The sequence below is a fragment of the Clytia hemisphaerica genome, unplaced genomic scaffold (genome assembly GCF_902728285.1).
Source record: "Clytia hemisphaerica strain Z4C2 unplaced genomic scaffold, Clytia hemisphaerica genome assembly, whole genome shotgun sequence".
In the NCBI taxonomy this organism is placed as follows: domain Eukaryota; kingdom Metazoa; phylum Cnidaria; class Hydrozoa; order Leptothecata; family Clytiidae; genus Clytia; species Clytia hemisphaerica.
This window is the reverse complement of record NW_027103722.1, coordinates 197,703-219,790: the sequence shown is the minus strand read 5'-3', so window position 1 is coordinate 219,790 and position 22,088 is coordinate 197,703. Positions and strand designations below refer to the sequence as shown.

Below are 22,088 nucleotides of genomic sequence, written 5' to 3'. Positions count from 1 at the left end.
AATTACTACCGGACATGTCCGTTAAATAAATTTTCGGACGCCGAGTAAAATTTTTAGGATCAGTAGATATATGGGAACAAGAAAAATCAACTCGACGTTTGTCCCAAAGTCGTCCAGATTTTAGATGTCGTCAGCTGTCTGTCTATGTATTTTTTCATGTCTTTATTTTCCTCTGTGAGTGTTTTGTTGTCCTCAATAAGAGATTTTGGAGTATGCTTTTGCTGTTAGTGTCAATGAAAATTTTTTTGTTACTTTCCGCTGGCTGTGTTGACGGTACGGCAATGTTCGATGGAAGTGCAGATCATTGATTGCTGACTGATCAATTTGCTGTAGATGGATAATGATATCTGCTTTTGTGGCTCTAAAAATTGGTTCCAGATGGTTGATGAAGATTGGAGATGGTTGATGAAGATTGAAGATGGTTCTGGTGAATTTTGGGAGATGTTGAGCATGAGTTGTGTGATATTTTGTTCATGATCTTGTGTCATATTTTGATTATTATCTTCTTTACTTTGGTCGCCATTTTTATTTACCGTGGCTACGTTTCCTACTTTCTTCACTTCGTTCGTGCTATTTCAAAGTATTTCAAAATGAAACTCGGGATATTAATCCCTAATTTCCCTCAATGTCGTATCATTACTATTACAAATTCGTTCCTATGAGTATTTGTTACTTTGCAGACCGGTCTGTAAAATACATGTTGACCACCAGCTGGAACTCAGGAACTAATGTAGCCTTGGCTTTGAGATATTGAGTATTTAAGACAATGTATGCAAAATTCCAATTTAGTCACGGAAGCAGTTGTTATTTTACAGGTCGGTCCGTTTTTTACCTAAAATGCTCACTTTTACATAACTGCTTGTCCAATTTTGCTGGAATTTTGGCTGCAAGCTTGTATTATCAGTATCTAACACTAGCAAGAATTTCAAGTTAACAGAATTTCCAAATCACTAAATATAGTATCTTAGGGCTGTTTAGGCAAAAAGGGCAATTTTGGGCTGGTATATAAAATACACCATACCAACAGGTGACAAAAAAGTGATCCTCTGTCCTAAAAATACATGTCACGTGGAGTTCAGACCCAAAATTTACGCCACCACACCACGACATCTTTCTCAATTTCAAGTTTAATTTTCACGATCACGCCAATTTTTTTCGATTTCACGCCATTACGCCGAGAAAATTTAGTTTTCACGCTCATATTCGCTCTCGATTAATTCAGTTTTAGACCACGTTTAGACCCGACTGGTTTGCATAAAATGCCGTTATATGAATCTTTGCCTAAATAGGTGTGTGTTTGGTCGTCAATCAGTTTTTCGGCATCTATCAGAAACACCCGAAAAATCTAGAAGGAATTTAACCTGTTTTTCTATTTCTAGTAATACACAGGAGTAAAATTCCAGCTTTTTCGGGTGTTTCCTATAGGAAAAATGACATAATCTTGACTTATGCATATCAAAAATTGTTTGACAACTGGTGGGTCACATCAAAAGGCCCTGGTTGAGGGCTGAGGTATATTTGAGCAAATTGACAAAGCCCACCATGGCTGGGCAACGGAGAAAATTTTTGCATTTTGAAGGGTTCAAAGTGTCATTTTAGGACCCATTTCAATTCAATTTGAAAAATAATTCATATAAAAATAATGGAAATCTTTTAAAAGTACAAGTAGCTTTGTAAAAACACGAGGGGCCATACCCCCTGGTCCCGCCCCCGTTGATGGGACCCATGGGCATTAATTGTGAATAGCGTGAATAGTTTTCAAAAGGGGAACGAGGAGGTCAAATTTTCGATTTCTGCAAGAGGCTGGACGCAGCAAACGTGCAAAACTACACCAGAAAACATCTCATTGCTCTCATTTATAATTCAGCTAGCGAATGAAAGTGTAAAATATTTGGCCAAGGTGCACAATGTCGCACAATGCTGTGGTGCTAATCTTTGACCGATTCATAATTTCACATTTTGATTCATTGCTCTTTGTCTTGAAGAAGATGAGATATAATCAGAAGTAATAGCTTGTTGAAAATTTAATTTTAAGTGGATTATCCTGAAGCTTTTGAAAACCTTCAAAATATTTGAAAAAAAAAAGATGAAAATGACATTTTTTTCTACTACTATAAACTAAAAGTCCTGAATTTAATTTAACCGAAACTTTGAATTTGAAAATATATATTCAGGTTTTTTATGTCTTTTTTGGACTAAAAGCTACAATACACTTTAAAGCAGTAGCTAATCAAATGCAAAAAAACTGGTCAAAAATAGATTCATATAAGTAAAAGAAGGATCTGATTGTGGATCGTAGCAACCTAGGAGTTTTTGTGGATATCTTTTTATTCTCACCACATTGATCTCTTTTGCATGACATTGTCAAAGGTTTAGAGAAAAATGTTGAGTTCTTGGTGAATTTTACAAATTATGAACTACCTTAAGTGGATAAATTTTCGCGTGGACTTTTTTTCGCGAATCGAAAATTGAAAATTTTCGCGTGGACAAAATTTCGCGAAAATGGCCAAAATACGCGAAAATCGCGAAAATTAATCCACGCGAAAATTTATCCACTTAAGTTATTTGATAGAAATTAGTTCTCTTCGCGCGCAAAGGGAATTGACGCGCTTTTGTCTCTCAGCTGCATTGGAGATGAATATGATATAAATTGTGAGTTTTCTGTGAATGTGTCACATTACAAATACACTTTTTCAAGAGTGTGTGTTTGTGTGTCTGAAGAACCGTAATCTAACGTCGAGATGGTCAAGCCAGCCAAGCAACTTGGATCAAAAAAGATAGCAAATTCCCTGAGACGAAATATATTACCATTGGTAAGTTTTAAACATTTTTTTCCAATATTTGCACTGATTTTATTTATTTTCTTCCGTTTGATATTTGTTGAAAATTGTGAAAGAATTCGATTGAAAAGATCCAAAAGATCATTGAGATAATCAATTAAATAATTTATTTTCAGATATCGGATCGAGACTCGTGCTTGTCGTGTCGAGCGTTTGTCTACGTTGAAGACAGGCAGGATGATAATGAAAACCTACCAGAACAAAGGGTAAAACTCGACAAGAAATTGCAAACAAGCAGTGGTATAAAATTCTCTTTATCCTGTATAAGCGGTACCACGTCGAATGGACATGGCAGCGAAGTCATCAGACCGTGCATTTCTTATTTCATTTGTTTTGATAAGAACACTGACGAAGAAGCTGTTTTTTCGTTATTCCATGATAACGAAATGGATCCAACAGTAAAAAAGATCGGAAAAAGTGACAACAAAAAGAACAAGGATGATATTTTGAAAGAATTGGCAATCGTTTTAAAGGTAATTTTTTAATGGTTTTTAACGGCAAGTTTGATTGTTTCGTGTGGTTTCAGTATGGATCTTTAAATTTTGAAAAGCCTTGACTTGAATTGATTTTGCTTGTCAGTTTTAAGAGTTTATAACCAAACTATAACCAAAATGTTGTGTAGAGGGACTTATATCAATTTTTTAAAGTTTACAGATTCGCAACTGTTCGTTTTCAGGATCACAACAGCGCGTATGCCAGAAACATAATGGAAAATCCGACAAACATCCAACAGAACAGCAAACAGCCAGCAAAAAACCCCGAAGAATTATATCCTTGTAGAATGTTTGCAAATCAGACACTTGGTGGAAATGTTACTAATGCCGTTACCAATCTCAAAATTCAAGGCTGCCTCAACGTAAAATTTGAAAATTCGTTTTCAGTGGTACCAGAAGTTACTCAAAATAATCAACAAAACGACTTGGAGCATCCTGTGAAAGCTATTGATGATGTAAATAAGTTCATGATGAAATATGACTATCGTTTAAACAATGGAAACGTTTATTGTAAACCGGACGAAGGTAATTATAAGTCTGATTCACTGTAATAGAAACAAAGATTTAACCCAAAACCCAATGCTAACATATTCTCTCTGATCGGCCGAAAATTATCACAAATTTGATTTTTGATTTAATGGCTATTACAAGATATATTCAGTCACCATAAAATTCGAACTACTTTCTTTTGATAAAATGTAACAAGTGTTTTGATTTTAAATTTCAGCATCTTTTGCATTCGTACACGTATGTGACGCAAGTCAATTTCTACATATGCTACAAAAGAATCCAGAAATTGGCCTCGAAGTCTACAAAAATTTCAGCATGTTGCAAAAGAACATGAGCAGTCCTTATTGTCAGGTATGCAAAGTCAAGATTTGAATTTTTGATATACATCTCTATAGATTTGAACTTTTGTTGTTAATCCTTGAGCCCTTGTTTGAGATCGTCATTTCAAGCTAAATTGGTTACAGGCCCTTGGGCCCTTTATTTTTTTGATCTTGACATTAAGAGAAGGGTGGAAGGCGTTGGCGTTCCACCCATTTGAACTTAGAAATTTTATGTAAATCTCTCAAAAATTGAGCCCTTTTTGTTAATCCTTGAGCCCTTCATTGAGACCGTCGTTTTCAAGCAAAATTGGTTACAGGCCCTTGGGCCCTTTATTTTTGTGATCTTGACATTAAGAGAAAGGTGGAAGGCGTTGGCGTTCCACCCATTTGAACTTAGAAATTTTATGTAAATCTCTCAAAATTTGAGCCCTTGTTGTTAATCCTTGAGCCCTTCATTGAGACCGTCGTTTTCAAGCAAAATTTGTTACAGGCCCTTAGGCCCTCTATTTTTGTGATTTTGACATTAAGGAAAGGTGGAAGGCGTTGGCGTTCCACCCATTTGAACTTAGAAATTTTATGTAAATCTCTCAAAAATTGAGCCCTTTTTGTTAATCCTTGAGCCCTTCATTGAGACCGTCGTTTTCAAGCAAAATTGGTTACAGGCCCTTGGCCCTCTATTTTTGTGATTTTGACATTAAGAAAAGGGTGGAAGGCGTTGGCGTTCCACCCATTTGAACTTAGAATTTTTATGTAAATCTCTCAAAATTTGAGCCCTTTTGTTAATCCTTGAGCCCTTCATTGAGACCGTCGTTTTCAAGCAAAATTGGTTACAGGCCCTTGGGCCCTTTATTTTTGTGATCTTGACATTAAGAAAAGGGTGGAAGGCGTTGGCGTTCCACCCATTTGAACTTAGAAATTTTATGTAAATCTCTCAAAATTTGAGCCCTTGTTGTTAATCCTTGAGCCCTTCATTGAGACCGTCGTTTTCAAGCAAAATTGGTTACAGGCCCTTAGGCCCTCTATTTTTGTGATTTTGACATTAAGAAAAGGGTGGAAGGCGTTGGCGTTCCACCCATTTGAACTTAGAAATTTTATGTAAATCTCTCAAAATTTGAGCCCTTGTTGTTAATCCTTGAGCCCTTCATTGAGACCGTCGTTTTCAAGCAAAATTGGTTACAGGCCCTTAGGCCCTCTATTTTTGTGATTTTGACATTAAGAGAAAGGTGGAAGGCGTTGGCGTTCCACCCATTTGAACTTTATGTAAATTTCTCAAAATTTGAGCCCTTTTTGTTAATCCTTGAGCCCTTCATTGAGACCGTCGTTTTCAAGCAAAATTGGTTACAGGCCCTTAGGCCCTCTATTTTTGTGATTTTGACATTAAGAGAAAGGTGGAAGGCGTTGGCGTTCCACCCATTTGAACTTAGAAATTTTATGTAAATCTCTCAAAATTTGAGCCCTTTTTGTTAATCCTTGAGCCCTTCATTGAGACCGTCGTTTTCAAGCAAAATTTGTTACAGGCCCTTAGGCCCTCATTTTTGTGATTTTGACATTAAGAAAAGGGTGGAAGGCGTTGGCGTTCCACCCATTTGAACTTAGAAATTTTATGTAAATCTCTCAAAATTTGAGCCCTTTTTGTTAATCCTTGAGCCCTTCATTGAGACCGTCGTTTTCAAGCAAAATTGGTTACAGGCCCTTGGGCCCTTCATTTTAAGAACTTAAACTTTGACATTTTTGAATTCAAAGTCTTAGTCCGTGTTGAGCCCATTTGGCCCGTTAGAGGCCCTTCTATCTTAGCCTATTTTCCTTATGAGCCCTTCGGCCCGTCGTTTCTTTGAAAGCATTTCGAAATCATTTGAATTGGTTCCAGAGAATAACATGTAATACTTGATAAATACACAAGGCCCGTCATGAAGGGCCTCTTGTATCTATGAGGCCCGTCATCAAGGGCCTCTTGTATCTATGAGGCCCGTCATCAAGGGCCTCTTGTATCTATGAGGCCCGTCATCAAGGGCCTCCTGTATACACAAGGCCCGTCACGAAGGGCCTCCTGTATACACAAGGCCCGTCACGAAGGGCCTCTTGTATCTATGAGGCCCGTCATCAAGGGCCTCTTGTATCTATGAGGCCCGTCATCAAGGGCCTCCCATATAGGCTCCAATTTACATATTAGCTAAAGTTGCAAATACATTAATAATGAGTACCTAACAACTTCATATTTCAAAAATCTAAGGGCTCACGGGCTCATAAGGAAACTGGGTGAAATTTGATCGGCTCAGGAATGGCTCAGGAAGGGCCTAACGGGCCTTAAAATGGAAAAAAGAAATCAAACAAAATCAATAAATTTTGAATTTTAAACGTAGCTGGCTCACGGGCCTGTAAGCTATTTGCACCAAAAATGACAGGCTCCAACACGGGCTCACAGGTTTAGATAAAGAGCTTGAAATATTCAGACTTTTTGGATAAAAATTAGAGGGTGCGACGCCTTCCACCCAGTGAAATCAACAAAGATGAATAACTAAGAAATTGAATCGTATGAACCATATTTTTATTCTGCTTATAGTTATAAACTAGAAATTTTGAACAACAAAATATTTTGTACAAAGATCATTTTTTGTTTTGATCCGCTGCTTTGGCTGTTTTTTCACCTTTTTGGTCTTCAAACTTGATATCTTCTAGCCATGTTGGCAATTTTCTTCTGTAGCGAACTTTGTAAAGTTTTCGGCGCTTGAACATTAATGAGCCATTTTCTTCATGAGTGACAATTTCATACTCTGTTTCGATGCCACTCGAATCGCCAGACTCCAAATAAACAACATCACCTACTCGCTTTGGCATTTTGATGTTCTCTCTTCAGTGTTTAAACGTAAAAGAAATTACAAAATTAATCGTGCTAGTATTTGGGAACTTCTTGCTCGTCAGAACGAGGCTGTTTTAATGACTTCATTTTTAAGGCATGCGCAGTCTCTCAGAAGTGGTAGCAGTAATAATCAATCAACTTTGCATTTGAAAATAGCTGGCTCACGGGCCTGTAAGTGATTTGCACCAAAAACGAGGGGCCCCAACAAGGGCCAAAGGATTTTAAAAAAGGGCTCAATTTATTTATATATCTTCTCTAAAATGACTAAATCCATGACAGGGTGGCGCCCAAATACACCCTATGGCGTGTAGATCGTTGTGAGATATTGCTCTTTGTAATACTGTGCTTCCAAATTGACGGGCCAAGGGCCTACAAGTAATTTGCACCAAAAATGACGGGCTTAAGCAAGGGCCAAAGGCTTTTAAAAAAGGGCTCAATTTATCTACATATTTTCTCTAAAATGACTAAATCCATGAAAGGGTGGCGCCCAAATGCACCCTATGGCGTGTAGATCGTTGTGAGATATTGCTCTTTGTAATACTGTGCTTCCAAATTGACGGGCCAAGGGCTTACAAGTAATTTGCACCAAAAATGACGGGCTTAAGCAAGGGCCAAAGGGTTTTAGAAAAGGGCTCAATTTATCTACATATTTTCTCTAAAATGACTAAATCCATGAAAGGGTGGCGCCCAAATACACCCTATGGCGTGTAGATCGTTGTGAGATAATGCTCTTTGTAATACTGTGCTTCCAAATTGACGGGCCAAGGGCCTACAAGTAATTTGCACCAAAAATGACGGGCTTAAGCAAGGGCCAAAGGGTTATAGAAAAGGGCTCAATTCATCTACATATTTTCTCTAAAATGACTAAATCCATGAAAGGTGGCTTCCAAATACACCCTATGGCGTGTAGATCGTTGTGAGATAATACTCTTTGTAATACTGTGCTTCCAAATTGACGGGCCAAGGGCCTACAAGTAATTTGCACCAAAAATGACGGGCTTAAGCAAGGGCCAAAGGGTTTTAGAAAAGGGCTCAATTTATCTACATATTTTCTCTAAAATGATTAAATCCATGGAAGGTTGCACCTAAATACACCCTATGGCGTGTAGATCGTTGTGAGATAACGCTTTTTGTAAAACTGTGCATCCAAACTGACGAGCCAAGGGCCTACAGTCGATTCGGCTCGAAACTGACGGGCTTAAGCAAGGGTTGACGGTCGCAAACTAAGGGTTATTGAAATGGAAACCAATGCTACTTAGTCTTTGGAGCCATTAAAACTTCCAATAACATCAATTATGGTTAATATGGTTTTTACTAATTTTTATCTTTCAGCTTTTTCCAGTTATCGATTTCGATTACGACTATATCGAGCTTTGTCATCAGTTGTTTTTCAAATTTTCATCACGCTGCATTGTCCCATGTCCATTCAAAAAATCTGACTATGGTTTGATATCACCAAGAACGTTCCAAAATTTTGATGCTCGAAAGACCAATTTTAAAGATGCAAGTTATTTTTCACAATCTTTGGAATCTTGCTTTCCGGATTTGACCGAAAGAGTTCGATTTTGCAACAAATTCTTTCAATGCTTTTTGTGTTGGCAGCTGCCACACAAGATTCGAAAGCTGGTTGTGGTTGGAGAGAAAAATAGCGGTAAAACGTCATGGTCAAAAGTGTTCTTTGGTTTGATGGCCAAAGAAAAAATTGCCGTTCTTTCAAAGGAGGAGCATTTTGGAGCATCAATGATTCAAGACGACACTGAGCTTCTTTGGGTAGATGAATGGAAAAAAGAGATGTTATCGGAAGACACTTTGAAAACCATGATGCAGGGTGGGTTCTTTTGCCAATCTGTCAAACACAAAAACCCAAAAATGCAGAACATGCAGGCAGGAGTGTACATAACCTGCAACGAAGTACCAGACTACGGCAACGAACAAGAAAATGTCCAACTGCGCCTCTACATTTGTCGAACAAAAAAACTTAAAAGAACGTGTCTCGATGCACCGAGGTGGATCCAAGAAAATGCCATGCAGTGTCTTTTATGGCTGGCACTGTTTATTAATCAAAACATCGAACATGTTGAGCCGGAAGAAAGGTTTTATGAACGCCCCAAGGACGTCAGTGCTAATGCAAAAGTGACAAAGAATGTCCCCGATCATATTGTCAAACAAATACAAACTGGCACCCTTTTCAATCCGCAAATACCCGCAGTCCCAGCTCCAAAAGACGGTGATAATGCAGGTGAGCTCTTTTTCATTATATATACTTTGTTTTTAATGCTGCAAGCAGTCAAGGTTTTCAAAAAAAAACTTGAAGCAACATGAATTCTTTTCGTTCTTTTAAAGACCAAACGGGCTTGGAATACAATTGTGTTTCTTTTGTATTAATAAATCTGTCATTATGAAATTATATTTATCATCTCAGATCCACATGGCAAAAGGAAAATGAAGCGCAAGCTTCCTTCGGACGATGGTCAACAGCCGGGACCTTCGACGGCAAAGCAAGCCTTGTTAATTGAACCTGGTAAGATATTATTGCTAATTTGATTACCATGTTTAGACATGCTTACTCATTTATTTTCTTGTTGCATGCCTTTAAAACAGAGTACATCATCACAAGAGCAGAAGTAATGAAATTTTGATTATGTTTATATCTTACAGATGAAGTTGAAGACAATCAAGTAGAGGCAAAGATTGTCATCGAATTACAAGATGATGATGATACTGACGATGAACAATCCAAAGCTGTACATTTAGGTAAATATTTTTGAAAACTGAAATGATAATCAAAGAAAGCAAAGGCACGTTCATTTCCTGAATGCAATATTTCAAATGGACCCTAATGTAATGATTCTTTTTTTCGATAGATGTGGAGAAAACACTATCCCGTGCCAAAGAAACAAAACCAGATGCACCTGTTGAGAATAATGAAAAAGGTATTTTAATTTTTTGTTATGACAATATTTAACACTCTGGTATTGTCTTTCTAGCTCCAACAAGTATGGTCAATGTTTGAAGTATCATGTCGTATTCCAAAAATTACAAGGTCCTTTAGATAGGTAGTTGTCGCGTCAACTCCCCTTTGGATCGTATCATTAAGCGTCTATGACTTTTGAATAAGATTAGCCATGTTCTGAAATGAACTATCTATCAGAAGTGACATTTTTTTCATTTTTAAGATCAAAACAAAGAAACCGAATCAACACCACCAATCACCATCGATTATTTATGGAAAGATCGAACATATGAGAAAAAGTTCTACCTTTCAACCATAAACACCGACAGCTATTTCAGAGAGGTCCGTCGGGCGCTCTTCACCCATATGTTTTCAACGGAAAAAGTCAGTGTTGGAAGGTATCTCGCATTTTGTGCAAGATACAAACGTGAAGGGGGAATTCACAACAAACAATGTACAGAACCCAAATTTGATGCATGGTGTTTAGTGCGCGGCTGCTCAAGGAATATTTTCAGCCATAAAAGATTTTTAGCCAAATACCCAACTTGCTACGAACAGATAAAAAAATTGAGGGAGCTGTTGGATATTGTGGTCGATGACAGATTCTTATTATTTCAAGATTATTCCCATGTTTTCTATAGGCTTATTTTCATTTAGTTGTCTAGTGAACTATTGCATATAAAAAAATAATAGATCGTGACTGCACTTGATTATGAAATGATCTCAAAGTTATTTTTTAATTTTAGGAGTAATTCTGGAATACTCATAGGGTCTAAAGTTCATACCTGACTTTGTGACCGAGAAAATGAATCATAAGATGTTGTTTTGATTAAAACCTAACCTAGTTCGTGGCTTTTTGGTGTTCAAATATTATGGAAACAAGCTTGTGTTACTATTTTGAAAAGGCTGAATATATTTCGAAATATTGATGTTCTCTTATTTGAAGCAATGTCCATAAGTATCTCAAATGTTTTTTCTTCAAATTATTCAAATTTCGAGATCGTGTTATCAATTTGAAAAAAACACCCGTATCAGTATCCAAGTGGAAGTTATAAAAGTGACGTACAATCACGGGGTGTAGGTCGTGTTGGTAAATTGAACTGAGTTTATTGATTACGTAACTTCTTCTAAAATCAAAATATTTTTTCACGATTAAGTAATGAAGAATATAACACAAAAATCTATAGTATAATATCTCATATGTAGGTAGTACATATAATATAGTATTATAATAATATATAGTATACTATATAATATATTATATAATTTATTATATATTATATGATATATGATATAGTATGTATAATAATATAATTTATTACACATTATACAACATATTATATGTTACAATATATTAACGTAACAATAAATTTAATTTCGATTTTGAACTCATCCCGTCTTGGTAAATTTAGCCTGTGGTTCATTTTGAAAGTTCATCGGCTAAGGATAGTGAAAGAAACCCTCTTTGAAACGTTATTCACAAAAATCTTAAGAAGAGTTTATGTAATGCTGTATTATTTTCTATTTAGGCCTTATTGTAGTTCCATATCTTATAGACCGGCCATGTTAATATTCTAGTCAACAAACAAAATATTTAGTTTTAACCACTTTTAGTTTTAAAACGTTTCTTAAATGTTGCAGAGCCAGCACGAACTCTGAGTGAATCTCTGGTTCTTGATACATGAAATTTTAGACTGTCATCTTTCAAAATAGAAGACCAAGCAGTTTTTCCGTATTTTGTTATACCTGTATTCAAATTGGTATCCTCTTCTTCGGTAAACTTAACATTTTTACACACTCTTTTGGAAGAAGCAGTAGAGTGATCAACTTTAGAAGCTTTTGCTGTTTGCGGTACGTCTGCCTCAACCGAAACTTCTTCCTTTCCATCTGTCGTATTCGATTGTAAAGTTACAAAGTCAGTAGATTCGTCTAAAGGGTCGACAGGCTGATAAGGATCTTGATACTTCGAACAAGATGCGCCATCTGGATCGGTCAACTGTGTTGAACCAATGATTTGTCGGCTTTTATCGAGAACGTTTTGATCGAAAACAACGTCCAAGTTGTTGTAAATTTCCATAAGCTTTCCATTTTGATTCCTACAATCAATCGTCATTTTATCCATGCACTTTTTACCTTCTATCGCAACTTGTCTGGATTGTTTCTTTTTGTAATGAATTTTAGCAACTTGGGAGCTATGCTTTTGATCTTCAGATATAAATCTTTGTTCTTCAATTGATAATCGCTCACTGCTTTCAGTTTCGATAATCTGCCTGTATCTCGTCGGATGAATGTACTTTTGGATTGCTTCATGAACTAGCATCGTCATTGCAATGGTCAAGGATTGAAACTGAGATCCATTAGAGTTTACTAAAAGATAATCACACTTTGCACCTAGTCGAGGACGGATGTGCAAGATATACAAGTCGATGATATCTATAATGTCGGAGGTTAAGATTAAGGTATCAAATATGTAAGTACTAGATGTTTTGAACTCGGTCTGATCAATGAAGCCTTCATTTTTCTTAGCCTTGTTAATCATTTCGATTGTCAAAAATTGGAAAGTCATTGGTCGAGAGCATTTTACTCGTAGAAACAACAATGATGTAATAAATCTAGTACAAAATACCAAGTCCCTTTGGGTAACAATCCCATGAGAAAGGCATTTCTCTATTATCCCTTTAAATCTAGGCAAGTGAAACGGTACAACTTTTTCCATTTCTTCAATGGATGCCCAACTATCCTTAGATATCAAAGATTCTAAGTCAAGATTACGAGTGCATTCGACGTGCTTTCTCTTCCGTAAGTTCTCTTTCGCTCTCCTTAAGTAAACCTCTGTAACTGCAAAATGTCTTAATGTTGGATCTGGAACGCCGTTTGCCTTTCGAAAATCGACCATGTCGCTAATAGCTTTGACGTAATTCAACGAACCTGACGAACTCATCTTCCAAGACTCTTCCAAAGTTTTTAAAAACGAAACAATGATATTTGCAGATCCTAGACAGCAATCTACAAATTCCAAAGTCAATTCAATATCATCTGGGTTGTTCCCTAAAGCATTCATGAAGAATTTCATAGTTCTCTTACCAATTTGAACGGCTTCTTTGTGAGTTTTACCTCCCCCACATGATGTAGTTAACCATTGTAGATAGTCCTGGCCTATGCCTTGTTCCAAAGAAAAAGCTGGTTTTTTAGCTGTATAAGCCTTGCTCCTGGCAGGAGTTATCTCTTCAAACATATTTTCCGTTTTTACTTCAGGTTGTTGATCAAAATAAAAATACCAAGGGTGTTTCGTATTGATATGTTTACGTAGTCCTCGACAGCTTTTGAAATCGGTGTGTAAGCAATGTTTCAACAATGGACAAGTGAACAAACCTTTATTGTTCGGGCGTAAATGCAGCGTTCGTTTCCCTTGTGCAGCTCCTTCAAGAGATCTCCAGTTGACTATGAGACTTCGTCTGGCCCTCATGGCCAGACATTGAATGACAAAAAGAGAGATACCCCAGCTATTTATGCTTTTAAGAGGCAATAATCTTACAGGGGGTTTGCAATAATTTTAATATTGGCTGTCGTTGTCTTGAACAAAAGGTTCTTTTTGTTCCCAACGGATGAAATTCAACATTATGTACCCCTTGTTCCTTTAAATGAGCCTAAATAAAGGCGCCAAACTGATCCTCCAATCGAGATCAATCAAAAAAAGTTCTGCTTGACTTTTCCCGCTAGCGCGTATCTGGAATAGTCTTATTCGTTCAAATTATCATGACATATAACATTCCCTATCAAAGCGAACACATTAGACTTTTAAAATACGTTTAGTGTTCCCTTTGATAATGAACAAAACAGTCAAACAAAAAGTTACAAATTCGTTCTGCCCCATAAGGAACAATGAACAAATTAAAAACAAATGGTAATTACAGAGAACAAATAAGTCTCAAGGTAATTAAATGTTCACAACATAATGACACAGTAAACGATTCATTCCTTTAGGAACAAATCGGTTGTTAAAATTGAGTTCCTTTCGTGTTCCCTAAAATGAGGAATACTATAGGGAATCAACTACAATAAGGTATATGAAATTCTTCAAGTTCTATAGCGAATCTCTTTGATTGCCGGCGGGTGGTTATTTTCAATTACTATTTATGATTGTGTAATGACCCTTGTAGATTTTAATTCTAATGAGCCAAGAAGAATTTTCGAACTTTCGTAATAAAGAGTTTGGAAAAACAATCCTGACAATAGAAAAATCATTCTTATTTCTTAATAAGCAAAGTTTAAAATAAACAATAAATAATATTTCCATAAAAAACCCCCGAAAAAGTTTGTTTTGCAATTTTTCTAAATCTAAGGATAAAATGGTTTTCCATAAGTTCTTAGGACAAATGTTTCTTTGTCCATGTCAAATTTCCATCTCGTAGGTTCTTTTAATTAGAGTGTATAAAAGTAGAACCCCCAGAATGTAACCTCATACTGTTAGACTCTTAAGAAACCTTTTAGTATCGGTACTTTGAAGTTGAAATAGTATTTCGGACTTCTAGGTTCTTTTAGTGTTATTTTTACAACGTCCCTTGAGCGTATATAAGGGTCTTCTCTGTTAAAGGCTCGAGTGAAGGACCCAAGGATGGGAGCTGTCATTTTTCTTGGTTTTCTTCTTTTTCTTGTATAGTTTGAATTAATTTGAACATATATAAAGTCAACTAGACACCCTTTCCAGCAAGGAGGTTTGTGTTTGGCAAAGAAGCCAGTGCTGTAGAATCTTTCAAATCGCTTGTGCCTCACGCTCCAAAACATTCACAAACGAATCATTAGTAGAGTGCGAGAGAGACTCATTTGGTGATTGATCGAACCTCAAAAACGAGTGGACATTGATTAGTGATTAGATATACTTCCTATAGAAAAACCCTTTTCGCTAGAGGATGAGCAGAACCCTAAGAAGAGATTGAAACGATCCGAAACAGTCAAAGTAAAATTGCTCATTTGCCATTATCTTTAGTCAGTTAAGATTTTGAACATAAAAAACTAACCACCTGCGTCACAGATACGGCAGCACACTCAATACAGCTATATCTCGGGTAGAGTAATCTTTAATACAAGCATGATGAACTACCTTGATGATTATAAGCGATTTGAAGCTGCTGTAAACGAAGTCCACTCATACAATGACAAAGTTTCTTACTTAAGCTACGTAAAGACGTATCGCAGCATCACTGAGAAATACAAAATAACATGGGACCAATTTATGTCGTTTGTCAATATAACAATGAAGGGCCATTTATCTCAAGATCAGATTAACCAAATGAAAGTTTCCCTGGAATACGGGAAACTTGAAGAATATCGGATAGATGTCCAATATTATTGTTTTCGAGTTTTGGTCGCACTAGCTGTATTCGGTGTCCTTGGTAACACATCCATAATGGTGCATTTCATTCGGAAAAATACAATAAAGAACAGAACTATTTCGAAAATGAAAGCATACCATTTTTTAGTCACGCTACTAGCATTAGTTGATGCTCTTTACTGTGGTTTCATTACGTATAACTATTACAACGATTGGCAAAATAGTTACCCGATTGGTGAATTCGCTTGCGTATACGCAATGCCGTTTGCGCGCTACACACTTCCGTATCTATCTTTCTGGTTAGTGGCTTTTATTTCTTACGAAAGGTACAAAAACATAGTTCATCCGTTTGCGGAAAAAACGACCGTAAGGAAATACTCAGCTCTCTCATTTGGTGTTATCTGTATTTGTGTTGGATTGACGTACGTACAAATTGAAATGTTATCACCACTTTTACATGGTGAGCCTGGCAGATACAACTGTTACTGGATATGGGATGTAGATTTATTAGATTTCCATTTAACTTTCCAGCTTGCCTATGTATTACCGTTACTTGGTTCGACTGGATTCATGTCGTATTATTATTTCAGGATTTCACGTTACATGAAACGCGAATCAAGAAGGGTTCAAAACGTAATGGAAGTCGGTGAACATATTCAAAAGCGTAATCAAAAAGCGTTGAAAGTTTTATTATTGTTAATTCTAATTTTCATCCTTACCATCGTGCCAGCTCGAGGTTTTTACTATTTATGGCTGAATTACATTTACTTTGATTCTGAAACTGTTTTAATTCATTGGAATTGGAAATTTTGGATTGTAGTCGAATATATATCATATGTGTTAAATTTGTTAAATAACATTTTGAATTGTTTTGTTTATGCCAAAATGATGAGTGATTATCGGAAATTTCTGAAGAATATTTTTACGCTTGGTTTATTGAGGCGGAAAATTCGATGCAAAAATGTCAAAAAGCCTCAAAATATAGCCTTGGAAAGAAAAGCAGAATAGCTGGAGTTCAATATTGGGTATACTTATCACAAAACATATCACTAAGGGATGTTGATTTCGTATTGCATCGTTTCACAGTAGCGTAGACAGGAGGAACGCAAAATTTGTGCAGGAGAGCAGATTTTTACGTTTACTATTGGCGAATTCCCCAACAACCTGCAAGTGTAAATGAAATGAGTTTCTTTTTTAAAAGAAATCTACTACATGCATGATTCCCAAATGTATAACAGTAGTTTATAAACTATTAATTATGGTAATTTTACTTCAATGGAATTGGAATAATATATACAGATCTTTAGGTTATGATTCTTTATTGCTGACTCTTTTTAAAAAGCATCGATGACATTTTTAAGCTGTGTTTTCAACGATGCGAATAGAATGATCAACTTTGAACTTAATCCAAGATGTTTGATTGTCGTCATGGTTACTTTTCTCTGGGTTGATTGAGCGCTGAATAGAATCTCGATTGGTCGGCACATCGTCGATATATGATTTTGGCATATGCTTTTTACGGTTTCATTTCAGATACTTTAGACTCAAACAAGCACCAAGCACATTGCAATTAGTAATTTATTGCACACATTTTGAGCATTAATGATACTATATACATATAAAATATATCATGGAAAATTTACCAGGAAAAAATGTTTCCTTATTAGACTGGCACGAAAGCAAGCTGAAACGGTACCTCGTGGGAAATGTGAACGTTGGAGTTAGGTAAGCGTAGAAAGAAATTTTCCGGCGGCAAGGGCAGAAAGCAGCCTCTCACCAACTTTTGCTAGTTCTCCTACGCAGCTCATATTCTAGCAAATGCCCACCGCCTTTATGTTCCCGCCCTCTGACATGATTAATTAACAGACTAGTTTGCTAGTCTATTTCTTTATTTGTCTGGAATTGGAAGTTGCTAAGTTTGAAGCTGCGAATAAGCTGGAGTTGAATCGCGTAAGCCATAAAATATATATTTTTGTACAGTATAATTAATCCTGAACGAAATTCCAGTAGTTAGAAAGATTACAGAAATTACACGCGCTGAAAATAATGCGATGGAAACGGTTTAAGGCTGGTCTCCACTTTCGCTAGCCAGTACCTTCCCACAAACCAAATTTTTCTTTGTTAAATTGCGATAAAAAGTGGTTTTCGTCTAACAGGCTACACTTGCGCGCGATTTGAGCGAAAACTTTTTGACGTTTTTCTAAGGTCATTGGTCGGTTGAAAAATGAAGCAATTCCGTTGGTCGAAATTGACGTAACGAATGAAATTTTTTTGCTTGCACGAAACTTTTTTATGACGTAATCTTCTTTTCAGGCAATAAAGGTGGAGAAAGTGGAGACCGGCCTTTAGTTTTAAATTACAAAATCTAGGGCAATGTAGAAGTGCTGATTTGTCCTAAGTCAGTCAGGATCTAGACAAATAAAAAACTAACTGTTTCCGCCGCAGAAAACACAGCAACCATATTGTATTTCTAAAGCTAATGAAAAGTGACGTCAAAATACTGTATTCAATGAAAATATATTTGACGTCAAAAATTGATCGGTAACCCAGGATACTTGCATTGAAACCATACATCTTTCCAAAATAAGAAACAAAAAACAAAATCTTTCATAACCATCAATACACAGCTCTCTACTTGGATCAAGCAGCAAAAGCTACACAACCTACTTTATAAATCTCAACTTTAATCTACACGTAAACCACACTATACTATATTTATAACAATGGAAGGTTGGCTTAGAAGTGAATGCAATTGCAAATCCGCTGGCTCCGCGTCTTCCAGCTATACATCACCATCAGGAAACAGTAAACCACAGAATCGTTATCTTTGCTATTTATTAGATGAATTTGAAAAATGCTCGCAACAAAGTAATGATCTTTCCAAGATACAAAAGGTATTTATAAAATTTGAGGCTTGAAGTAATTTCCTTTTTGCCTTTTATTGTACAGCTGACACTCTCTAATTCGACGTTCTACTATTCGATACGCTCCCTTATTCGATGAGATTTAAAGTCCCCGTCAACAAGAAGCTCTCATAAACGACGCTCCCTTATTCGATAAGCTCCCTTATTCGATGAAAATCCAATTCCCCTTGAAGATCGAATTGGAGAGCGTCAACTGTATTTGTCTGTGAATACACCCAATATATCTACGCAAATTTCAAAATTCATTGCTGTACTCCACTAACTTTATACGAGGTTTATAAAGCTTGTAAAAATTCGAATTTGAAAGAAGGTTTCCCTGAATTAAGCAGCTCAATGATTAAAGACTTCATTATTATTATTAGTAATCTTCTTCGTTGCAGGGACGTCGTAACAGGGAGGAAGAGGGGGCTCTTTTATAACCTTCAAATTGCCTAAACTGATCTCTTTCAGAAAGACTTCCAGCTAAAATTTGGCCAGAATATATAACCCGACTTAAAATTGTTTTTTTTCTAGGAACATCAACAAATGAAAAAGGATATCGCAGATGCTCAACGAGATATCCGTGATTTGAAATTCGAAAAACAGGTACGTAAAATAGTTAGTTGGAACCGTAAAATAGCTAGTTAGCACCGTAAAATAGTTAGTTAGCACCGCAAAATAGTTAGTTGGCACCGCAAAATAGTTAGTTAGCACCGTAAAATAGTTAGTTGGCAGTGACTTATACATTATCAAAGGGTATGAAATTACTTGTGGAAAAACTACTTTGTACAAAGGGGACAAATAAAATTTGATACTTGTAGGGGTATTTATAAGAGCGTCAATGTTTTGAAGCTTCAGAATGTTCTTAAGTTTTCGGCTTTTAAGCTTAAAAAAGTTCTTAAAGTGTTTTTATCTAATACATTTTTTGATTTATGTGATCTCAGCATTGAATCCTTCTTAGAATGTGCTGAATGAATGAATCTTATATAAATAACGTGTGCACTGAGAAAATGCTATAACTCATCTAAACGTTTTGTAGATTTAAACTAACCAGTGATTCTCTTCTTCATAGCTTTTAGCTGAGAAGGTCACATCCCTACAACGTGAAATGCAAGAACAAAAATTGCTTCACTCACAACTCCGTGATGAAGCGAGTAGCGAGTTTCGAAGTTTATACCGAAAAGCTGGCAATCATGAAAAGGATGTTGATTTGTTGAAATATCAACTCAAAATGAGCACCAAAAAGGTATACCCATTGATTTGGTAGGGACTAGATTCGAAACTCACGGATAGGAAATGAAGCCACTATTTCCCAACAAGAACAAGTGACCCGTGTGTTTTTCAAACAAAACTTTTAAATGCGGGGAAAATTTAAGGCTTCACTTTTTCTTGACTAAGAAATGTTGAAGATTCATCTCTAGCCCCTCAGGGGGTTAAAACTCAATGAGTATACCTAACCTCGGATGTCTAGTAAACGGGGGGTTTTCATAGAGTGGTGGTACTTAAAGTAACAGAGGTTCAAATCGACAGGTGGCTTATCTATATAACATAAGCTCGTTACGAATAATAAAGCAGGAATTTTAACATTGATTAGGGGAGGGGGACGTTTGTTAGGAACTCAGTACTGATTAAGAGGGTCCCTTCTTTTATCTAATTCATATCGTTATACCATAGTTAAACTAATTTAAAAGCGACATTCCATACTAGATTGGGTATTAAGATAAATTTCAGCAAAAATTAATAGTTTAGAAGGATTTAAAGATTGGGAGATTTATTTAAAAGATTTCAAAAAGTTTTCAAGACCTCGTTGACACCTTGAGCTTCGTAATTCAAATCTTTTTTACCAATTTTAATTCATTCACTTTAGTATGCTTTGGATTTGGAGAATATGCGATGGGAGATGTCAACCAACCGAAAATACAATTCAAAATTTAACGCTTCAGAGCTTGTTGACGATGACAAACAATAAATTTCATCTTTCATAATTAAATGTTTTACTTTTTTTATGATTTTGTAAATTACTTTCTTTTAAAATCTTGAGATATAATTTGAAAATCTAAAACGTTAAAGTCTTACTTCTTTTGTACCATTTTGATTTTGAATTCTGTTAGAATTAGAAGTAAACCCCAACACCACAGACATATTCTTCTCATCACTTAGATTTTCTGAAGCATTATGTGATTTTGACTTGGGAAGAATTTCGAATGTGCGAACCACACTGGACTCAACTTAAGCATTTTCCTTAATAACTCGAAGGTCTTATTTTAGTTGCTCAAATATACCAAGAATTTACTCCGACTTAAAAAATGATAATTTAGAAAATAAACAGGCTGCCTCACAAAGTTTTAGCCTCATTTTGGCGAGAAGCTCGTCCCCAAATCAAAATATTTGAAAATAAAAAATTACTTTTGGATATTCACCTAGGAACAAGGTGTGCAAAATGTCAGCTAATTTCGACCATTTTTAAGTCTCTAGGCTGCCCCAAAGCTTTAGCCTCGTTTCGGCGAAAGATTCGTCCCCTAGGTCCGAAAAATCAAAGTTTTTGAAAGATGAAATATTTTGGACATACACACAGACCATAGAATTATTATCAGATAGAATGAATTCATGCTTTTTTCCTCAAAATGAAGCGTGTCTGTAAGGGGTCCCTTAGTTGCAATGGGAATTCAATTGCACGTGCGCAATGATAATGTCATTTCTTTGTTCTTATCGTATTTTAATTGCATATTTTCTCATGCTTGATTGGATTCTTTTGAATAGCGCTTCGTCGTGCAAACGTCATGATTATTACTTCTCTCATTTGACCGAAATTCAATCCCACAATCCTTTTCGTCTTAATTCAAAAGTCGTGAAAGTTATTACTTGTTCTTTGTAATTGATAGTAATTTGCGTGCAAGCGTAATTAACGCAAAGGTTGACGGGATTGAATTTCGGTCAAACAGAAAAATCAATGTCTATTTTTAGATTCGCTACGGTATGCTATTCTCAAAAAATTAGTATATGTAATCACATGATAACGAGTGCAATTCGAGAATAATTGCACGAGTGATTTTTTTGTTATTAATTTTCCGAGTCCGAAAGGACGAGGAAAATTCGAAACAAAAAAAATCACGAGTGCAATTTTCGAATTGTACGAGTTATTATGTGATTACGAGCTAATCGCACAATGGGTTTCACTACTTTTTCCCAGTTATGAAAGTAAATTACAGAAATTACACTGAAAGTTTTATATTTTTCTCTTCTCTCTATGTTTTTCTTTTATTGTTGTTTATAGATTTTCTTTCTCACAAAATGAATTTCGAATGCAATTAAAACGTTCGATGAAAAAAAAATGTGAGAAAAAACATTAAAATCAATTTTGTAAACATTGGCGCTGCATCGAAGAGTGTGATTAACGATTAATTGCTCTCTACAGGATGCAATTAACGATTAATTGCTCTCTTTGAGGGCGTGCCAAATAAGAAAAAATAACCCATCGTGCGATTATGCACATAATTTGATTATTTTCGACTGGAAATTTCGGGCACTTCGGTCCCCTCAATGCAAAAAGAATTACATATTTGAAATCATCTCATTTTAAAGATTCACCAGTGTTGAAAACTATTTGAAAACGCACTTCTAAGAAAAGAAATTTGGGTGTCAAGTTTTCACCTAAATTAGTTATTCTTTCCGTATAGACTAAAATTGATTTTTAATGTTAGGAGTTAAAATCGATGGAATCACTAATTTTTAGCTCCTAAAATTCCAGATTGTAAGCTAAAATAGATTTGTAAATATCAATCGTTTTCCAAAACTAAGAATTTCGTAACTGAGAAAAAATACCGGGCAGACATACCCTTATAAAGAGATTTCTATCCACGCATCAGATTTTGAGAAACT

The 22,088-nt window shown here is 35.9% G+C and overlaps 2 protein-coding genes across 2 annotated transcripts; both read left to right on the top strand.

Moving 5' to 3' along the window:
- The first annotated feature begins 2,725 nt into the window (after positions 1-2,725).
- On the top strand, positions 2,726-10,631 carry LOC136804619 (uncharacterized). Its single transcript, XM_067061223.1, has 9 exons — positions 2,726-2,813; positions 2,957-3,313; positions 3,517-3,859; positions 4,062-4,195; positions 8,354-9,260; positions 9,444-9,542; positions 9,680-9,775; positions 9,886-9,954; positions 10,198-10,631. Exons 1-9 carry the CDS (start codon positions 2,742-2,744, stop codon positions 10,629-10,631), a joined length of 2,511 nt encoding a protein of 836 aa, XP_066917324.1. The 5' UTR covers positions 2,726-2,741.
- A 7,244-nt stretch (positions 10,632-17,875) lies between these two features.
- Positions 17,876-20,244, top strand: LOC136804624 (uncharacterized). The gene is made up of 4 exons (XM_067061228.1): positions 17,876-18,200; positions 18,744-18,815; positions 19,282-19,455; positions 20,077-20,244. Exons 1-4 carry the CDS (start codon positions 18,030-18,032, stop codon positions 20,176-20,178), a joined length of 519 nt encoding a protein of 172 aa, XP_066917329.1. The 5' UTR covers positions 17,876-18,029; the 3' UTR covers positions 20,179-20,244.
- Positions 20,245-22,088: the final 1,844 nt, after the last annotated feature.